General features: G+C 59.8%; 1 protein-coding gene across 1 annotated transcript in view; it reads left to right on the top strand.

The window, feature by feature from the left end:
- The window catches only part of LOC120394405 (immunoglobulin superfamily member 1-like), a 100,529-nt gene that overhangs the window by 1,442 nt on the left and 79,507 nt on the right, over positions 1–19,580 (top strand). Inside the window, exons 3-4 of the mRNA XM_039518641.1 lie at positions 6–908; positions 7,264–7,566. Of these exons, the coding sequence (XP_039374575.1) occupies positions 716–908; positions 7,264–7,566 (496 nt within the window). The 5' untranslated portion in view covers positions 6–715. The remainder of the gene's footprint in view (positions 1–5; positions 909–7,263; positions 7,567–19,580) is intronic.

The raw sequence follows: 19,580 nt of genomic DNA on the forward strand, positions 1-19,580 counted from the left end.
TCCAGGCTGCTGGCTGGCCGGGTGGAGCAGGGTGTCGGGACGTGAGTATCTGTGGGGAATGAGGCATCTGGGGGAATTTCCGCATTAAGGACAAGGGATGTGGGTGGGGGTGAGGGGCACCAATGGGATGATCCTGTCAGACACATGCCCCAGAGGTGGGGTCTGAGACCTCGCCCCACTCATTACAGGGATGGGCACCTGTCAGAACAACTGGGGGATTTTGTAAACATGTTTTCTTAGGGGGCCTGTCCTGGGAGCTGCTTGCTCAAATAACCCAAATTTAGACCAGGAACCCCACAGGGTAGATCCCAATTCACCGCCTGACTGTGATGGGGGCAGGGACAGGTTTTGATCTCAACTCTTTGGGGGTCAGTCCGGAGTCACCCCTGACTGCAGCGGGGGCAGGGCTGAATTGACCCTGGAGAACAGAAGGAATCAGAGACTGGAAATCTCCTTTCCCCTCCTGTGCCTCACCCCGGCTGTGAGCCGCGGGGCCGGGCTGCACCCCAGGGACAGGCGGGGGGTGAAACGCTGGAGCGACAGATGGGCAGAGGATTGAGTCAGACGGACGCGGTTTGTGTCACCCCCACTTACTGCCTGTTTGTTTGTGACTCCAGAGGGGTCCTACCCCAAACCCTCCATCTCCGTCAGCCCCGGGGGGGTGATCCCCTTGGGGGGAAACGTCACCATCCGGTGTTGGCATCAGCTCCTGGGCATGAGGATCCTGTTCTACAAGGATGAAGATGAGAATATTCTGAATTACACAGACCCTGCCGGCTCTGAGGCTGAATTTCCCATCACCAGCGCCAGACGGGACCACGGGGGCAGCTACACCTGTCGTTATAGCAACAGAACAGGAAACGTTACCTACTCGGAGTACAGTGACCCTGTGCAGATCATTGTAGCAGGTGAGGGGCCCAGCCTGGCACCTCAGCTCCCAGCCCCACACCCAGCCAGGCCCCAGGGGGTCTCCGTGAGCCCTGGCACCCAGCCAATGGGACGTCCAGCCCAGCCAGTGAAGGTTGGGGGGATGGGGGATATCTCGGCCCTATGGTGCCTTGGTGCCCTGGATCCCAGGGGAGAACCTGACCCTGTCTCTGCCCCGTCGCTGACGCTCCACGCTGGGGACGGGGCGCAGTGGCCGTACCAGGGTCTGTCTCACGCCCCGTCTCCCACCCACTGCAGAGCTCAGCTCCCCCAAACCCTCCATCTCCCTGCGCCCCAGTGTGTGTGGGGGGTCACCCTAGGGGGAGCTGCGACCGTCCGGTGTCGGGGTCAGCGCCAGGGTCTGCACTTTGCTCTGTACAAGGCTGGGGCCAGGAATGCAGCAGCGCGGGGCGGGGACTTGGCTGGGGTCAAATTTCCCCTCCCCAAAGTGAGCCGGGCAGAGGGAGGCAGCTACACCTGCTATTATCCCCCCAGCTCGGATCCCCACACCTGGTCGGAGCCCAGCAACCCCGGGGAGCTGGTGGTAGCAGGAGAGGGGCCTGGTTCGGTGTCTCCGTTCCCAGCCCCAGGCCCAGCCGGACCCTTGGCCCACCAGAGGGGACGCCCATCAGGGAGGGGGGACGGAGTCACTGGGGGGTTCCCCAGCCAGGGGGGAGAAGCAGCAGCTGGAGATTCAGGGCTCAGGGAGCAGGACCCCTTCCCCAGGGGGAGCTGCAGAGTGTGTGTGTGGGTGGGGGGGTTCCCAGGCAGTGCATCAGTTAAGGGGTGTGAGGAAGTGGGAATGTTCTGGCTGTGCCACGTGAATACTGAGTGAGGAGTATTGACCTGGGAAGGTTGCAGGGGAGCTGTGCTGGGACGGCTGCACTGGGGAAGGGAGGACACCTGAGCATGTAACCTGAGAACCCAGGATGGGGGGTTGGAGCCAGGTGACACCTCCGCCCCAGAAACAAAGGCTGGGGGAGGAGCCGGGGGGAGGCTGAGTGAGAGGCTGGAGGGAGTTTCATCAGTTTGGAGCTGGCTGGGAAATGGAGACGGGCACCCGATGGGGCTTGGGCTTCCCAATGGGCCTCCCTGGGGGCCCCAGATGGACCTAACTAAAGGGGGTCTTGTTGTCTGTACTGGCAAGACCTGTCTTGGACTGTGCTTCTGTCGTCTGCTTTACTGGCTGGCTGAGAGTCCTGGTGAATCGCAGGAGGCCGGGGGTGCAGGGCCCTGGGTCCCCCCACACTCTGTGACAACTGGTGGAAGCGGTGGGATCTACTGCACCCCATGGACGGGGCTTCCTGCAGTAAGTGACTGGGGAGCAGTAAAATGAAGGGGAATTGACGGGAACCAGGCGTGCTGAAGAGTCGGAGAGAGATGGTTTCAGGAGGCGATTAACCCCTGGGAGTGTGTGACCAGGGAGAAGGACTTTGCAGTAACAGGGTCCCCCGGGGGATTGCGGTCCCAGGGGTGGAGGAGTCTGCGGCTCGACCCTGGCAGAGAGGTGGTGACCTGAAGGACTGGCACACTAGGGATCCCCCTGGAAACCATGGGGAGCGGTGAGCACCCCGGCCTGCGAGTGGCCAGCAGGAAGATGTTTGCCAAGCGGCTTAAGGGCGACCTGGTGGAGCTGTGCAGGCAGAGGGGGCTGCGCAGTGGGAGGCTCACCAAAGACCAGCTGATTGCCCAGCTGGAGCGAGATCGCTGGAATGAACTGATCCCTGTCTCTGAGGGCGGCAGCCTGGGGGAAGGGCGGGGAGGAGCCCAGCAAATACGGAGGGCACCGTGACCCCCCTCCCCCGCCCAGCAGGGGATCCTCCCGGCGAAGCTCACCCCCCAGCAGGGGATGGTCCCGGCGAAGCTCACCCCCCAGCAGGGGATGGTCCCGGCGACGCTCGGCATCCGTGCAGCGCAAGCGGCTGGAATGGGAGAGAGAGCTAAAACTGAGAGATGGAGGATCATGAAAAACAGAGACAGCATGAAGAGAGACAAAGACAGCGGGAACTGGAGGAGAAAGAGCTGGAACGGGCGAGGCTGAGGGGCAGCGGGCCCCCACTGCGGTGAGTGAGGGGGGAGCCCAGGACTGCGCGGAGCTTAGTCTCCCCCCACACGCTGTGGCAGGGGGTGCTGGGCAGAGCTGAAGGTTATAAACCTCAGTGTATAGTAGAGACTTGCACAGTCCCCTACAAGTCAGCGGTGGTGCTGTGCACAGAACCCAGGAGTCCTGGCCCCCATCCCCCCTGCTCTCCCCACTAGACCCCACTCCCCTCCCAGAGCCAGGGAGAGAACCCAGGAGTCCTGGCTCCCAGCCCTCCCAGCAGAGAAGCCAGGGAATGACTGGACCCTGGAGTCTGGCCTGGCCTGTCACCCGCCGGGGAGCAGAGCTCTGGGCTCCAGGGGCTGGGGTTGCTCCGTGTCTCATGCTGTGAGCCCAGGGCTGAGGGGAAACTCTGGCCCCTGTGGAAAGGGATCCAGGAGCCCGTCCCCAGGGCCGCCGGGTCTGACCCACCACTGAGGCCGCGTGGTGAGGACGGGCCCCAGGAGTGAGTGACGGGGCCTGTGTCTCACGGCCTGTCTGCTTCCCACTGCAGAGCCCAGCTACCCCAAACCCAGCATCTCCCTGAGACCCAGCGGGGGGGTCTCCCTGGGGGGAGCCGTGACTGTCCGGTGTCCGGGGCTGCGCCAGGGCGTGCGGTTCGTGCTGAATAACGTGCAACATTGTGACGAAGTGGAAATGTTCTTAACGTTTTCTCTGAATACTGTGTTGGTGCCTCAGTGTCCCCTCTGCAGTTGTTAATATCTAGGTGGTGGGATCAGGGTGTGTGGTTGCTGCAGAGCAAAGGGCCAGTGACCTAAATGTCTGACACTGTCTCCTGGCAACTGATGGCCTGGGCCCTCCTCTGCAAAGGTGCCAACTGAACGTGTTGGAGACAAAGAGGTCAGGTGACCTCCTGGCCCGGGAAAGGGGCTGAGCAGAGGAGAGGGGGACGGAGGCGGGCTCACTGGGGGAAGCGCACGGAGGGGCAGAGGATGCTGAATGCTCCAGGGAGAGACCCAGGAGGTGAAGCCGTGTGAGCTTCTTGCTCTGAACAAGTCTGCTCCGAGGGAGAGGAGGCTCCCCAGAGTCCTGCCTGGCTTGGTGGGGAGCAGTTCCAGAGCATCGCCCGGTGACTCCCTGACAAATGTCATTTCCCATCTGTGCAATCGGTCGGGTTGGAGGTTGTGTTTCCCATCAGCAACGTGAGCCGGCGGGAGCTACAGCTGCTCCTATCACAGCCGATCGGAGCCATTCGCCATGTCAGACCCCAGCGACCCCATGGAGCTTGTGGTGAGAGGTGAGGGGCCCGGATCAGCTTCCCCGTTCCCAGCCCCACCCCCAGCCAAACCATCATGGGGATTCGGTGCCAATGGGACGCTCAGAGCCAGGCTCTGCCCTGAGCCCTGACCCGGCAGAGGGGACGCCCGGCCGGGGAGCAGGGACGGAGTCACTGGGGGGTTCCCCAGCCAGGGGGAGCAACAGCCCCTGGAGACTCAGGGCAGGGAGGCTATTTTAACGCTGCCCCTTGTGCGTAGGAACCGGGAGTTGCTATTTAATCCCGTGATCCCATCCCCTCCGTTCTCCAGGCCCCGCCCCAGGCAGTGCCCCGGCCGGGGCTGAATGAGGCAGGGGCTGCAGGAGAAGTGGTGACTTGGTGGACACGGCGCTGGGCTGGGACCCAGGAGATCTGGCCCAGCTCCTGGCGCGGCCACAGAGTCTGTGTGATGGGAGCATGTCGTGGTTTTCATAAGTGTCCTTCCTTGGGGGGCAGGGGCTCAACCTTGGGGGATCTCAGACCAAGCGCCCACAAACCAAGACACCCACAGTTAGTGGAGACGTCTGCAAACGCTGCCTCAATAGCGCTGGATCCCTTGTGTCAGGGGAGCATGTAGGGCCCCCGCCATGATCAGGGCCCTGTTGTGTCAGGCGCTGCATAAACACAGAGTGAGGAGACAGTCCCTGCCCCTGGGAGCTCACTGAAGAAAGTGAAGTATCAGAGGGGTGGCCGTGTTAGTCTGGATCTGTAAAAGGGGTTTTAGCTGGGGACTGTATGTGATGGCCAGTGGAGTCCTGTTGGTTTCTTTCTGGGGTTTGTCTTGTAGTAGGAGGCTTCTGGGTACACGTCTGGCTCTGTTGATCTGTTTGTCTACAGCCAAGCACTGAGGTACAACCGCATCTGCTCTAACCCCACAGACAGAGATCAACACCTACAAAATCTCCACCAAGCATTCTCAAAACTACAGTACCCGCACGAGGAAATGGAAACAGATGATCCTACACTTTCACAGGCCTTGGGTGGCAGGCCAGTCCTCACCCACAGACAACCTGCCAACCTGAAGCATATTCTCACCAGTAATTGCAAACCGCACCATAGTAACTCTAGCTCAGGAACCAATCCATGCAACAAACCTCGATGCCAACTCTGCCCACATATCTACACCAGCCACACCATCACAGGACCTAACCAGATCAGCCACACCATCACCGGTTCATTCACCTGCACGTCCACCAATGTAATATACACCATCATATGCCAGCAATGCCCCTCTGCTATGTACATCAGCCAAACTGGACAGTCTCTACGGAAAAGGATAAATGGACACAAATCAGATATTAGGAATGGCAATATAGAAAAACCTGTAGGAGAACAGTTCAACCTCCCTGGACACACAATAGCAGATCTTAAGGTGGCCATCCTGCAGCAAAAAAACTTCAGGACCAGACTTCAAAGAGAAACTGCTGAGCTCCAGTTCATCTGCAAATTTGACACCATCAGCTCAGGATTAAACAAAGACTGTAAATGGCTTGCCAACTACAGAACCAGTTTCTCCTCCCTTGGTTTTCACACCTCAGCTGCTAGAACAGGGCCTCATCCTCCCTGATTGATCTAACCTCGTTATCTCTAGCTTGCTTCTTGCTTGCATATATAAACCTGCCCCTGGATATTTCCACTACTTGCATCCGACGAAGTGGGCATTCACCCACAAAAGCTCATGCTCCAAAATGTCTGTTAGTCTATAAGGTGCCACAAGACTCTTTGCTGCTTTTTGAGGAAAGTGAGTCTGTCTGTGCCTCAGTTTCCCCCCCTGTAGAATGGGGATAATGACCCCTCCCTGCCTCCCAGGGGGTGACTCCCTTCCTGGGGGGGGGGCTCAGGCCCTGCTAGGGTGTCAACTTTCCAATTTGTGAAAACTGGACACTGAGTGCGGGAACCTCTCCCACCCCCTGCTCCACCTCTTCCCCAAGGCCCCGCCCCCTGGTCCTCTTCCCCCCCCCATCGTCATTCCCTGCTCTCTCCACCACCCTCCCCCTGCCAGGTGAGCCAGGCTCCAGGGGTGAGGGGGGGGGAGGCGGAGCCAGGCTCTGGTGGTGGGGGGGGTGTGTGGCAGGGCAGGGCAGGGGAGGGAAAGCCACACTCCGGGGGTGAGGGTGAGTAGGGGAGGAGGGGAGCTGTGCTCTGGGGGTGGGGGGTGAGTGGGGCAGGTGCGGGTTGGGGGGAGCCGTGCTCCAGGGGTGGGGGTGCGTGTTGCAGGGGAAGAGACCCACGCTCTGGGGGTGGGGGTGGAGCAGGGAGTGGGGAGGGGGAGCAGGTGGGGGTGAGTGGGGCAGGTTGGGGAAAGTGGGAAAGGGAGAGCCACGCTGTGGGGTGGAGGTGAGGGGGCAGGAAATGGGGCAGGATGGGGAGTGGGGCGGGTGGGGATGAGTGTGGCAGGAAGGGGACCCATGCTCAGGAGATGGGGAGCAGGTGGGGGTGAGCAGGGCAGGCTGGGGGAGGGGGAGCTGTGCTGCTGGGATGGGGATGGGGGGAGTGGGGCAGGGAGTGGGGCAGGGCCCCTGCTGAGTGGCTCCACTGCTCCTCCAGGCTCCAGCAGCAGCTGCTCTTCCCACCCCCTGGTGGCACAGGCCGGGTACTGCAGGGAATCAGGTTTAGTGTCCGGTCAGCGGCACTGCCAGGTTCCCTGTTCAACCCACTTTCCAGCTGAAAACTGGGCACCGGCAACCCTGGGCCCTGCGGTGCCGGCGCCAGAGACCAGCCCGTGAGTCGCTCTGTCCCGGGCAGTGAGTGAGGCAGGGGCCACACACGGCATATGAGGATCCCAAGTACTAGGGAGCCGCGGCTCCGTGTCTGTGGGGCTGGGAGCCCAGCTCGCAGGGCCGGGATTCTGGGTGGGGGGAGCTCTGGGATCTGGGAGAGAATCTCTGCCCGGGGGCCCCTGGATCTGCCAGTGGCTGGGGGAGGCCGGGGCTGGGTGGGTGCCTGGGTCTGGCTCTCAGTGTCTGTCTCCTGTGCGCAGATCCCAGCTTCCCCAGACCCTTCATCTCCCTGAGCCTCACCGGGGTAATCGCCCCAGGGGCAGACGTCACCATCCGGTGTCATGGTCCGTGCAGGTACATGGGGTACATGGGGTACGTGAGTTTCTTCCTGCACAAGGCTGGAGACCTGAACCTGCAGCAACGCATGGACCATGACTGGGATGAGGCCGAGTTCCGCATCCCCAGCGTGGGCCGGCAGCACGGAGGGAGCTACAGCTGCAGCTACCGGCCCCGGCCCTTTGTCTCCTCGCAGCCCAGCGACCCCGTGCAGCTGGTGGTAGCAGGTGAGGGGCCCGGCTCCATGTCCCCGCTCCCAGCCCCACACCCAGCCGGGTCATCCGGGGGCTCTGCACCAATGGGACACTCAGAGCCAAGCTCTGCCCTGGGCCCAGCAGAGAGGACACCCAGCCGGGGAGCGGGGAGGGAGTCACTGGGGGGTTCCCCAGCCACGGGGAGCAGCAGCCACTGGAGATTGGGGCAGAGGAAGGGGGGATCCCGGCCCCCAGACGGCTCTCCCTGCTCTGGGGATGCACAGAGGGGTCAGGGCCCAGTGGCTCCCTATGGCACAGGCCCCAGCCACACAAACACCCTGTGCCCCCGGGAATAACAGTGATGATTGAAGCTGAGTTTTGGGGGTGGGGGGGCAATCGCCGAGTCAGTGTTTCAGCCCCTCCCCCCACCTCAACAGACGCTGGTTCTATTCCCGCAGGGGGAACCGACCCGACCCAGCCTGGAGCGGCCCCGGCTCCCACCCACCCAGGCAGCGCGGGGCCAGGTTCATGGGCTGGGGGGGAATCACCATCGAACCAACCCTGGAAGGCTCATGCTGCCCAAGGAGCCGCCCCCAGGGGTTGGGGCTGGGGGTGGGATGCGGGAAGTGACTCCTGGTGCATGAGCCCAGAAACCTGCCCCTCCCTCACCACCAGACCCCCCAGCTCCTCCGGCACCTCCTGCCCTGTAGGTTGCTGCCTGGAAGCTACTGGGGGGTCCCAGGAGATGGACAGGATCCGGGGGGCCTGGCTCTGGGGTTGGGCCCAGCTGGGTGCCCGGGCGGGGCCTGGGGCTCGGGTTCCCAGGTGTCCAGTTTTTGACCCACACACCCGGTTGCAAAGGGACCCTGGCGCACTCCAACCCCCTGCCCAGCCCGGTGAAAATTAGCCAGTGAGTGAGGGTGGGGGAGAGCGAGCGATGGAGGGAGGGGGGCGGAGTGAGTGGAGGGGGAGCTCAGAGCAGGGGCAGTTCATCCACCTGGGTAACCGCCTTGTTGGAGAAGCTGAGGCCCCGGAGCCGGACCTGCCGGACGGTGGGTTGGGGGCTCCGCTCCCGGGGCAGCACCAGCTGCTAATCTCCCCGTCCAACCCGCCGAGTGACTCTCCCCTTCCCCCCTAGGGCGCCCGGATTTCACCCACGCCAACATCGCCCGCCTGGGGCTGAGCGCCATGGTCCTGCTCGTCCTGGGGCTGATCCTGGCCGAGGCCTGTTACAGCCGCCCAAGGGGGGCATCCTAGCTGAGGTGACCCCTTTGTCGCTTGCCTCTGGATCCTTTTTCCAGTGTCTCCACCTCCTTTCTATGGAGCGGGGACCAGAACTGGACACAGCTCCCGGCCTGCCCAGCGCCGAGCAGAGCGGTTCTCACCGCCCGGGACGTGCGCGCTGCCCCTCTGGTAGTGCAGCCGCACGTTGCATTTGCTTTTCTCTTGCACCGGCATCGCGTCGCTGACTCATGTCGAGGGTGCGATGATCCACCACAGCTCCCCGCTCCGTCCCAGCAGTGCTGCTGCCAACCCAGCTACCCCCATCCTGCGTTTGTGCATTTGGTTTTTCTTCCCTTAGTGCAGCACCTCCATTGACTTTCGACCAGCTTGGAAAAGAGACGACTAAGGGGGGGAATACGATAGAGGTCTATAAAATCATGACTGGTGTAAAGAAACTAAATCAGGAAGTGTTATTTACTCCTTCTCGTAACACAGGAACTAGGGGGCACCCAATGAAATGAAGAGGCAGCAGGTTTCAAACAAACCACAGGAACTATTTCTTCACCCAATGCACAGTCAAGCTGTGGAGCTCACTGCCAGAGGATGTTGTGAAGGCCAAGACGATAACAGGGTTCAAAAAAAGAACTAGATAAGTTCATGGAGGACGGGTCCATCAATGGCTATTAGCCAGGACGGGCAGGGATGGTGTCCCACGTCTCTGTTTGCCAGAAGCTGGGAACGGGCGACAGGGGATGGATCAGTTGATGATTCCCTCTGGGGCACCTGGCACTGGCCACTGTCGGCAGACAGGACACTGGGCTGGATGGACCTTTGGTCTGACCCAGTCTGGCCCCTCTTAACTTCCTGCATCTCCCCATCTGCTGTCATGTCACAGTTCTCATCTGACCTCTCCATGGCCTGGCACCACCCCCGTCATTTTGCACATCTCTTAATAGTTCAATGGATAAAAATGCTCAAACCGCATCATTCTGTGCCACTCTGGCCCTTTCACTCAACACAAATCTCTGTAGGTGCCTGGAGCCCCTGCCTGGCCCCTCCCAGCACCTCTCCAGCAGCGCAACAGGGGAAATGCCGGACAGTAAACACTGCTGTGACCCGTGGGGATTATTAAGCAAGAAGTGAAGCGCTGCCGAGCGCTGAGGGGCTGGAAATGCCCGGCTGGCCCGTGCCACAGAACAGCCCTGGGTGGGGGGGCACCCACCGATTTCCAGTCGGGTCGGTGCCGGGAGCGCGCAGGGAGCTCGCCCGGGACGGGACTAGCTGCAAAGTACCAGGGCCCGGCCTCCTTCCCATCGCCTGAGCCCTGGGGAGCGTCTCATGCTGCCCTGGGCTGGGGGCAGCCAGCAGGGGGCAGCGCTGTGCACACACACACACACCCCAGCAGGGGCCTGGATGGAGATATGCAAGTGGCTTCCGGGGGGGGGGGGGGGCACCAGCTGTTCTCATCGGACCCCTTAGTGGGGCAGGCCCCCCCTGCGGGATCCCCCCACCCACATCACTGCCCAGCGCGGGGGCCGGCTCCAGCTGGTGCTGCCCTGGGGGAGGGGCAGGGGAAAGGGATCCCCCCGAAGCCCCACCAGCAGTGACCCGGATTCACACCGGGCCCCATTGTGCAGGGTGGCAGTGGGACCCACATGGGCCCTGTGGGGCGGAGCCGTGGGAACGGGACACAGACAGAGCCTGGAATGACCCCGGCCGGAGGGTGAGGGGGTGGGGCACGGCCTCTGTTTGCTGGGAGGACGACAGGACACTGGGCTGGATGGACCTTTGGTCTGACCCCGGCTGGCCGCTCTGGGTTAGGTGGGGTCAGAACCACAATATGGAAGAGGGACGACCCCAGGGAAACCCCAGCAGGACCCATCCCGCTGGCGACGCGTCTCCTGAGAGGCCCATGGAGCCGAGGACACGGTGGGGAGGTGACGACGGCCACGGCTGTAATTCCTGCCCAGGGGGTTGCAGGATTCTCTCTGCCGGAGTAATTGGAACTTCGCTAAGCGCTGGGGCCAGCACTGACGGCCGGGGAGAGCCCCCCTAGTGACCTCTGCCCCCCCGCCCTGCAGCACAGCGCCCCCTAGCAGTGCCCTGGGGTATCAGGCCAGCGCTGACTGCCAGGGGAGAGCCCCCCTCTCCTGAGCCCCTCCTGCTCCCTGCACATAGCGCCCCCTAGTGCAGCAGTGGGGTATTGGGGCCTGATGGGTTAGAGCAGGTGGGCAGGGAGCCAGGACTCCTGGGTTCTAGCCCTGGCTCTGGGAAGGAAGTTGGGTTTAGTAGTTAGAGTGAGGGAAATAGGAGCCAGGACTCCTGGGTTCTCTTCCTGGCTCTGGGAGGGGACTGGGGTCTAGTGGTTACAGCAAGTGGGAGGCTGGCAGCCAGGACTCCTGGGTTCGTTTTTGAAGGCTGGGCACCCCCCCCCTTCCCTCTCAGGAGCCAGTTCCCAGCCTCCCAGGGCACCTTTGAACCCGGGCGCTTGCCAATCCTGGCTGGGATCAGGGAGGGGCAGCGTGGGTGGATGTGACCCAGCAGTCTGGGCACAAGGAGTGCGTGGGGTGGGGGTGGCAGGGGCTGGACAGGAAGCTCCTGGGGGGAGGGAGGGAGCATGGGTGGGGGCACCTGCCTGAACTGGACAGGAAAGGAGAGGCTGGCACTAGAGGCTGAATAAGGAGCGAGGGGGCCTGACTGTCACGGACTCACAGATCGTGCCCACTCTTGGGCCCGTGCGGTCCGTGGGGGGGGCCCCTTTCAGAGCGACAGCCCTTCTCAGGGGTCCACTCTCTCTCGGGGTCAGGCCCCTCCACCTCCTGGAGCCGCCCCTCTCGGAGCCTTAGCACGTCTGTCTCTGCCATGGGACCCCACAGGGAATCCACTCGCTCTGAACCCCCGGGGCCTCCTCACCCCCAAAAGGGTTGATGCCCCGTGATCTCTAGCCCGGAGCGACTCTCAGCCAGCGTAACACAGGAGGGTTTATTGAGAGTTGAACCCAGCACAGGAAACTCTCAGGGCCTCAGTTCTGGCCTCCCTCAGCCCAGAACATCCCAGTCTCCCCTGTATCCAGGTGGGCTCTGCCTGCTCCCCCTCTCCAGCCCAGAGCCCCACCCTGCTTCCCAGCTGGGCCTCCGATATCCCCAGCCCCAAGCCCGCCTCTGTCCATTGTCTTCTCTCCAGGGAAACAGGGTCAGAAAATGGGTCACCTGGGCCTCCTCTACTCTCAGACCTCCTCTGGCCCCTCTGGCTGGAACCGGCTGGTTAAGTCACCGGGGTCCTCTTGTCACAGCCCATTGTCCTCCCACTGGCCAGAACCGGCTGTGACTCCTGAGCTGGGTCACCAGGTCCCCAGTCGCTGGGGTCTCCATCCTCCAGGCCATTGGCTGGGGTCCCAAGTTCCCTCTCCGGTCCTCGGTACCCACAAACTCCCTCTCCCCTCCCCTCGTTAAACCAGTAACACCCGGGGACACTGAGTCCCACCCCCTCTGCATGCAACCCCCTGGAAAAACAAAGAAAAAGCAAGAAAATTCCCCACTTCGTCACACAGGTCTTTCAAAAGTTTACAACTCAACGTTGACTTCATACAACTGAACATGGACTGGGCACAGCTTTGAAACTTAGCTATGCCGAAGGAAAATGCTGATTTTAACCAGCTGAATTGGAATGTAACAAGCACAGAAACTGTTTCCTTCCCTTGTCAAATCTTTCTTTGTAAACTTTCCCTTTACGTTTTTAGCAGTTTATGTTAACACAGAACTGCTCTGTATTTGCTTGTGTTTTAAGTTACGCTGGTCTACAATTTTTGAGAAGTCATCCGCTTCAGAGATAAAATGTGCTATTTATTATGTATTTTGATGTGCTGAATTCAAATATGACAATTAAAACAACTAATTGGCTACTGTTTCTAAGATATTTAAGTTTTTACATTTTATGTCTATGTATATTGTGTAGATAGTAGAGTTTTAATCATAAATTGTAAACCTAGGTCTTTTCATGTGTTTACAGTTGCTTTACATGATAATATTTCACCTGTCCTGTTTATGTAACACTTTAAAAATCAGCAAAAGAGTTATATAAATAAAATTTATTATGAAACAAAAGGCAAAAAACTATTATGTGCATAGTTTAGTCCTATTCAGTGTCTACTCGGCGCTTCTTGGCTTGGGTCTTGTATTCATTAAATGGAGCATCTCTTGTCACTGTCCAGCAATAGTCTGCAAGCATTGATGGGCTCCATTTGCCCTGATAGCGTTTCTCCATTGTTGCAATGTCCTGGTGAAATTGCTCGCCGTGCTCGTCGCTCACTGCTCCGCAGTTCGGTGGAAAAAAATCTAGATGAGAGTGCAAAAAATGTATCTTTAGTGACATGTTACAACCAAGGCTTTTGTATGCCTTGAGGAGGTTGTCTGCCTTGTTCTTTCCGAGAAAATTTATTGCCACTAACTGGAAGGCTTTCCATGCCGTCTTTTCCTTGCCACGCAGTGCATGGTCAAATGCATCATCTCGAAGAAGTTCACGAATCTGAGGACCAACAAAGACACCTTCCTTTATCTTAGCTTCACTTAACCTTGGAAATTTTCCACGGAGGTACTTGAAAGCTGCTTGTGTTTTGTCAATGGCCTTGACAAAGTTCTTCATCAGACCCAGCTTGATGTGTAAGGGTGGTAACAAAATCTTCCTTGATTCAACAAGTGGTGGATGCTGAACACTTTTCCTCCCAGGCTCCAATGACTGTCGGAGTGTCCAATCTTTCTTGATGTAGTGGGAATCTCTTGCACGACTATCCCATTCGCAGAGAAAACAGCAGTACTTTGTGTATCCAGTCTGCAGACCAAGCAAGAGAGCAACAACCTTCAAATCGCCACAAAGCTGCCACTGATGTTGGTCATAGTTTATGCACCTCAAAAGTTGTTTCATGTTGTCATAGGTTTCCTTCATATGGACTGCATGACCAACTGGAATTGATGGCAAAACATTGCCATTATGCAGTAAAACAGCTTTAAGACTCGTCTTCGATGAATCAATGAACAGTCTCCACTCATCTGGATCGTGAACGATGTTGAGGGCTGCCATCACACCATCGATGTTGTTGCAGGCTACAAGATCACCTTCCATGAAGAAGAATGGGACAAGATCCTTTGGACGGTCATGGAACATGGAAACCCTAATATCACCTGCCAGGAGATTCCACTGCTGTAGTCTGGAGCCCAACAGCTCTGCCTTACTCTTGGGTAGTTCCAAACCCCTGACAAGGTCATTCAGTTCACCTTGTGTTATGAGGTGTGGTTCAGAGGAGGAGGATGGGAGAAAATGTGGGTCCTGTGACATTGATGGTTCAGGACCAGAAGTTTCATCCTCTTCCTCTTCCTCGTCTGACTCAAGTGAGAATGATTCTGGTGCATCAGGAACCAGCAGTCCTTCTCCGTGGGGTACTGGGCGTATAGCTGATGGAATGTTTGCATAACGCACAGTCCACTTTTTCTTCTTTGACACACCTTTCCCAACTGGAGGCACCATGCAGAAGTAACAATTGCTGGTATGATCTGTTGGCTCTCTCCAAATCATTGGCACTGCAAAAGGCATAGATTCAATTCATATCATGTATGACGCAATACCAGCTTCAGATTGCATCATTCATTGTTTTGCTTAAAAAGCAAGTACTGTCCAAACCCAGTCATAGATTTATTCATAGATCCAGTCAAAGATGTATTTTAGTCATTTCTGGTTTAAACTGAGATCCCTTCCCTTTATAACTCACTTATCCTCCGCCATTCCCAAGTCAAGGGTCGTATATACTGACCCAATAGCATAACTTGAAAACTAGAGCCAATCAACAATTTTAAGCATCATTTTCGTTCTCAGTGACCCAGAATTAGTAAAGTTTGACTACATTTATTCAGAAGCATTTTGGCTGTAGAGTAGTGTTATCTCTGCTGCTGTCAGATCGCTCACTTCCAGTTCCAAGTGAGGGGTGTGGTTGGTTGGTCAGTTTGTAAATCTGAGGTTCTACAGTAGTGGTCAGTGGAAGATTGAAGACAAGACCCTGTGGCCTCCTGGCTCCCAGCCCGATGCACCTTCCCCAATGCTGCAGGGTGCACTGAGGGTGACCTCTCCCCTCTCCCCACAGAGACATAGAGAATCTGGGAGCTGCATGATGCTTGGACGGGCTGATGGGCCCAGGGTTTCCTGGGTTTTGAAGGGACCTTTGCTTGCTTTGGCTGCCCTAGATTTTGCCTGCCGATTAGAACGTGAGATGGACGCAGGAAGAGACGAGACATCATCAACTTCCTGTAGCTGGAGCCACCAGCTGAGTTCCTTATTTGGGGCTCGGTGGAGCTGGACACTGGGGTGTTGGTGGCAGCACTGAGGGGCCCCTTGCTGCCCCCATCATGGCAGCTGCTCTCACCGTCCTCTTCCTCGGTGAGTATCCGAGACAGCCAGGGCGTGTGCCCATGGGGGGTGGGGGCGTGGCAGAATCTGAGTCCAGGGCATGTGTAGGATCCAGTCAATCTGGGATCTGGTCACTAACCAGCTGTCTCCTCTCCAGGCTGCTGGCTGGCCGGGCACAGCGGGGTGTGGGGAGGTGAGTATCAGTCTGTGTGGGGGAAAGCTCATGCTGCAAAATGTCTGTTAGTCTATAAGGTGCCACAGGATTCTTTGTTGCTTTGTGTGGAGGATGGTAACATCAAGGACGGGGGAGGGGATGCATGGGGTGGGGAAAAGAGGATCTGAGCCCTGAACCTTCCCCAAAACTCAACCCAAACTCGCCCTGGGAGCTCAGACCCGGCCCCGTTCTTCTGTGCTCTCCCCCATGGAGTAACTAGGAGCCGAATCTGGCTCCCAGGACCTGACAAAGCAGCTGGGAACAGTCCCTTGGTTCAATGTCCTATGTCCTGCCCCCCTAGGCTGTGAGGATCGGGGGGTGGGGGAGGCCCGTGGATTTATTTCAGCTCCTACAAACTCTAACAGGGTCCGTCCGTGGGCTCTAGATCCCATCGGGGAACCAAAACATTCCCGGTCAGTGCAGCCGTGGGGAGAACCCCCAGATTTGCCCCTGTGCCCAGATCCACCCCCAACAGCTCCCTCCCCTGCACTTACAGCCCCCCGATTCCCAAGGCCTGGGGAAACGTGGGTGTTGTGTGACTCCTGCCAGTCACAGACTCTATTTCCAACCCTGGGGCAGGGGGCAGAACTGGAGGGGGGGGGGGGCGCTGGTCAGGCTCCCTGGCTGGCCGCAGGTGGGGTTCTGGGGGGGAGGCAGGTGATCTCTCATGCAGCCGGGTCCTGAGCTATGTCTGGGTGAACCCCCTGCCCCCGAGCCCCATGGGCAGGCAGTGCCAACCCTGGTAGGGGACAGACTCCTAGAGAGGCCGAATGACGGATGGACTGAATTGGGGCGGGGAGGAGGCCGAGAAGGGGGGGTCTCCCCTGTTCATCTCCTGTCTCTCGTTGAAAGCAGGGCGTGAATTTCTCAAACCCACCCTCTGGGTGAGCCCCAGCAGGGTGGTGGCGCTCGGGGGAAGCGTCACCATCCGCTGTGAGGGTCAGGACCCGGGCATGGAGTTCATTCTGCGTAAAGCTGGACACTCGAACCTGCAGGTGCACACAGTGCCTGATGGGACCGTGGCTGAATTTCCTATCGCCAACGTCAGCTGGGAAGATGGAGGGAGCTACACCTGCGACTATCGCTCCATAACGCAACAGAGTCGCTGGTCGTATCTCAGCGACCCCGTCGAGATCATTGTAGCAGGTGAGGGGCCCCACACCCAGACAGACCCACAGGGAGTCTCTGCACCGATGGGATGCTCAGATCCAGGATCTGCCCTGAGCCCTGGGCCCAGCAGAGGGGACGCCTGGCCGGGGATGGGACGGATGGGATGGAGTCACTGGGGGATTCCCAGCTAGGGGGAGAAGCAGCCACTGGAGATTTGGGGCAGAGGAAGGGGGGATACCTGCCCCCAGGGGGAGCTGCAGATCAGGGGGGCCTTTCCCAGGCCACACATCACTTACAGGGTGATGGACGGCGCTGAAGGTTTTAAACCTCAGTGTATAGTAAAGACTTGCACAGTCCCCTACAAGTCAGTGGTGGTGCTGTGCCCCCATCCTCCCTGCTCTCCCCACTAGACCCCACTCCCCTCCCAGAGCCAGGGACAGATCCCAGCAGTCCTGGCTCCCAGTCCTCCCAGCAGAGAAGCCAGGGAGTGAATGGACCCCGGAGACTGGCCTGGCCTGTCACCCGCCGGGGAGCAGAGCTCTGGGCCCCAGGGGCTGGGGTTGCTCCGTGTCTCATGCTGTGAGCCCAGGGCTGAGGGGAAACTCTGGCCCCTGTGGAAAGGGATCCAGGAGCCCGTCCCCAGGGCCGCTGGGTCTGACCCACCACTGAGGCCGCGTGGTGAGGACGGGCCCCAGGACTGAGTGACGGGGCCTGTGTCTCACGGCCTGTCTGCTTCCCACTGCAGAGCCCAGCTACCCCAAACCCAGCATCTCCCTGAGCCCCAGCGGGGGGGTCTCCCTGGGGGGAGTCGTGGCCGTCCGGTGTCGGGGGCAGCACCGGGGCATGCGGTTCGTGCTGAATAAAGAGCGACGTCATTTCCCGCCTGTGGATTCGGATGGTTTGGGGGTTGAGTTTCCCATCAGCAACGTGAACCGGGAGCACAGTGGGAGCTACAGCTGCTCCTATCACAGCAGATTGGAGCCGTTCGCCGTGTCGTACCCCAGTGACCCCGTGGAGCTGGTGGTGAGAGGTGAGGGGCCCGGCTCGGCGTCCCCGTTCCCAGCCCCACCCCCTGCCAGACCCTCACAGTGGCTCGATGCCAATGGGATGCTCAGAGCCAGGCTCTGCCCTGAGCCCTGACCCCTCAGAGAGGACGTCCGGGCAGGGAGTGGGGACAGAGTCACTGGGGGATTCCCCAGCCAGGGGGAGCAGCAGCCCCTGGAGGCTCGGGGCAGGGAGGCTACTTTAACGCTGCCCCTTGTGCGTAGGAACCGGGAGTCGCTATTTAATCCCGTGATCCCCTCCCCTCTGTTCTCCAGCACCCACCCCAGGCAGTGCCCCGGCCGGGGCTGAATGAGGCAGGGGCTGCAGGAGAAGTGATGGCTTCGTGGACACGGCGCTGGGCTGGGACCCAGGAGATCTGGCCCAGATCCTGGCGCAGCCACAGACCTTGTGTGATGGGAGCACGTCGTGGTTTTCAAAAGTGCCCTTCCTTGTGGGGGGGGGGCTCAATCTTGGGGATCTCAGGCCGAGCGCCCACAAACCGAGACACCCACAGTTAGTGGAGACCTCTGCAAACGCTGCCTCAATAGCGCTGGATCTCTTGTGCTGGGGAAGCATGTAGGGCCCCCGCCATGATCAGCGCCCCATTGTGCCAGGTGCTGCATAAACACAGAGTGAGGAGACAGTCCCTGCCCCTGGGAGCTCACTAAGGAAAGTGAATCTGTCTGTGCCTCAGTTTCCTCCTGTGTAGAATGGGGATAATGACACATTCCTGCCTCCCAGGGGGTGACTCCCTTCCTTTGAGGAGCTCAAGCCCTGCAGTGCCGGGCGCCAGAGACCAGCCGGTGAGTTGCTGTGTCAAAGGCAGGCTGGATTCCAAGGACTAGGGAGCCGCGGGTCGGTGTCTGTGGGGCTGGGAGCCCAGCTCACAGGATCGGGATTCTGTATTGGGGGAGCTCTGGGATCTGGGAGAGAATCTCTGCCTGGGGGGCCCCTGGATCTGCCCGTGGCTGGGGCCGGCCAGGGAGGCCATGGCTGGGTGGGTGCCCGGGTCTGGCTCTCACAGCCTGTCTCCTGTGCGCAGATCCCAGCTTACGCAGACCCTCCATCTCTCTGAGCCCCACCGGGGTCACCGCCCCAGGGGCAGACGTCACCATCCGGTGTCAGGGGCAGCGCCGGGACGTGAGGTTCTTCCTGCACAAGGCTGGAGACCTGAACCTGCAGCGACACATGGACCCTGCTGGGGCCGGGGCCGAGTTCCGCATCCCCAGCGTGGGCCGGCAGCACGGAGGGAGCTACAGCTGCAGCTACCGGCCCCGATCAGAGCCCTTCGTCTCCTCGCAGCCCAGCGACCCCGTGCAGCTGGTGGTAGCAGGTGAGGGGCCTGGCTTGGTGTCCCCACACCCAGCCGGGTCATCAGGGGGTCTCTGCACCAATGGGACACTCAGAGCCAGCCTCTGCCCTGGGCACAGCAGAGGGGACACCCATCCGGGGAGCGGGGACAGAGTCACTGGGGGGTTCCCCAGCCAGGGGGGAGCAGCAGCCACTGGAGATTTGGGGCAGAGGAAGGGGGGATCCCGGCCCCCAGACGGCTCTCCCTGCTCCGGGGATGCACGGAGGGGTCAGGGCCCAGTGGCTCCCTATGGCACAGGCCCCAGCCACACAAACACCCTGTCCCCCCGGGAATAACAGTGATGATTGAAGCTGAGTTTTGGGGGTGGGGGGCAATCGCCGAGTCAGTGTTTCAGCCCCTCCCCCAGCTCAACAGATACTGGTTCTATTCCCGCAGGGGGAACCGACCCGACCCAGCCTGGAGCGGTGCCTGCTCCCACCCGCCTGGGTACAGGTACATGGGCTGGGGGGGGAATCACCATCGAACCAGCCCTGGAAGGCTCATGCTGCCGAAGGACCTGCCCCCGGGGGTTGGGGCTGGTTAGGTGTGATGCAGGAAGTGACTCTTGGTGCATGAGTCCAGACACGAGGGGACCCCAGACACCAGACCCCCAGCTCCTCCGGCACCTCCTGCCCTGTAGGTTGCTGCCTGGAAGCTACTGGGGGGTCCCAGGAGAGGGACAGGACCCGGGGGCCTGGCTCTGGGGTTGGG

Source organism: Mauremys reevesii, unplaced genomic scaffold (assembly GCF_016161935.1).
Source record: "Mauremys reevesii isolate NIE-2019 unplaced genomic scaffold, ASM1616193v1 Contig56, whole genome shotgun sequence".
Lineage (NCBI taxonomy): Eukaryota > Metazoa > Chordata > Testudines > Geoemydidae > Mauremys > Mauremys reevesii.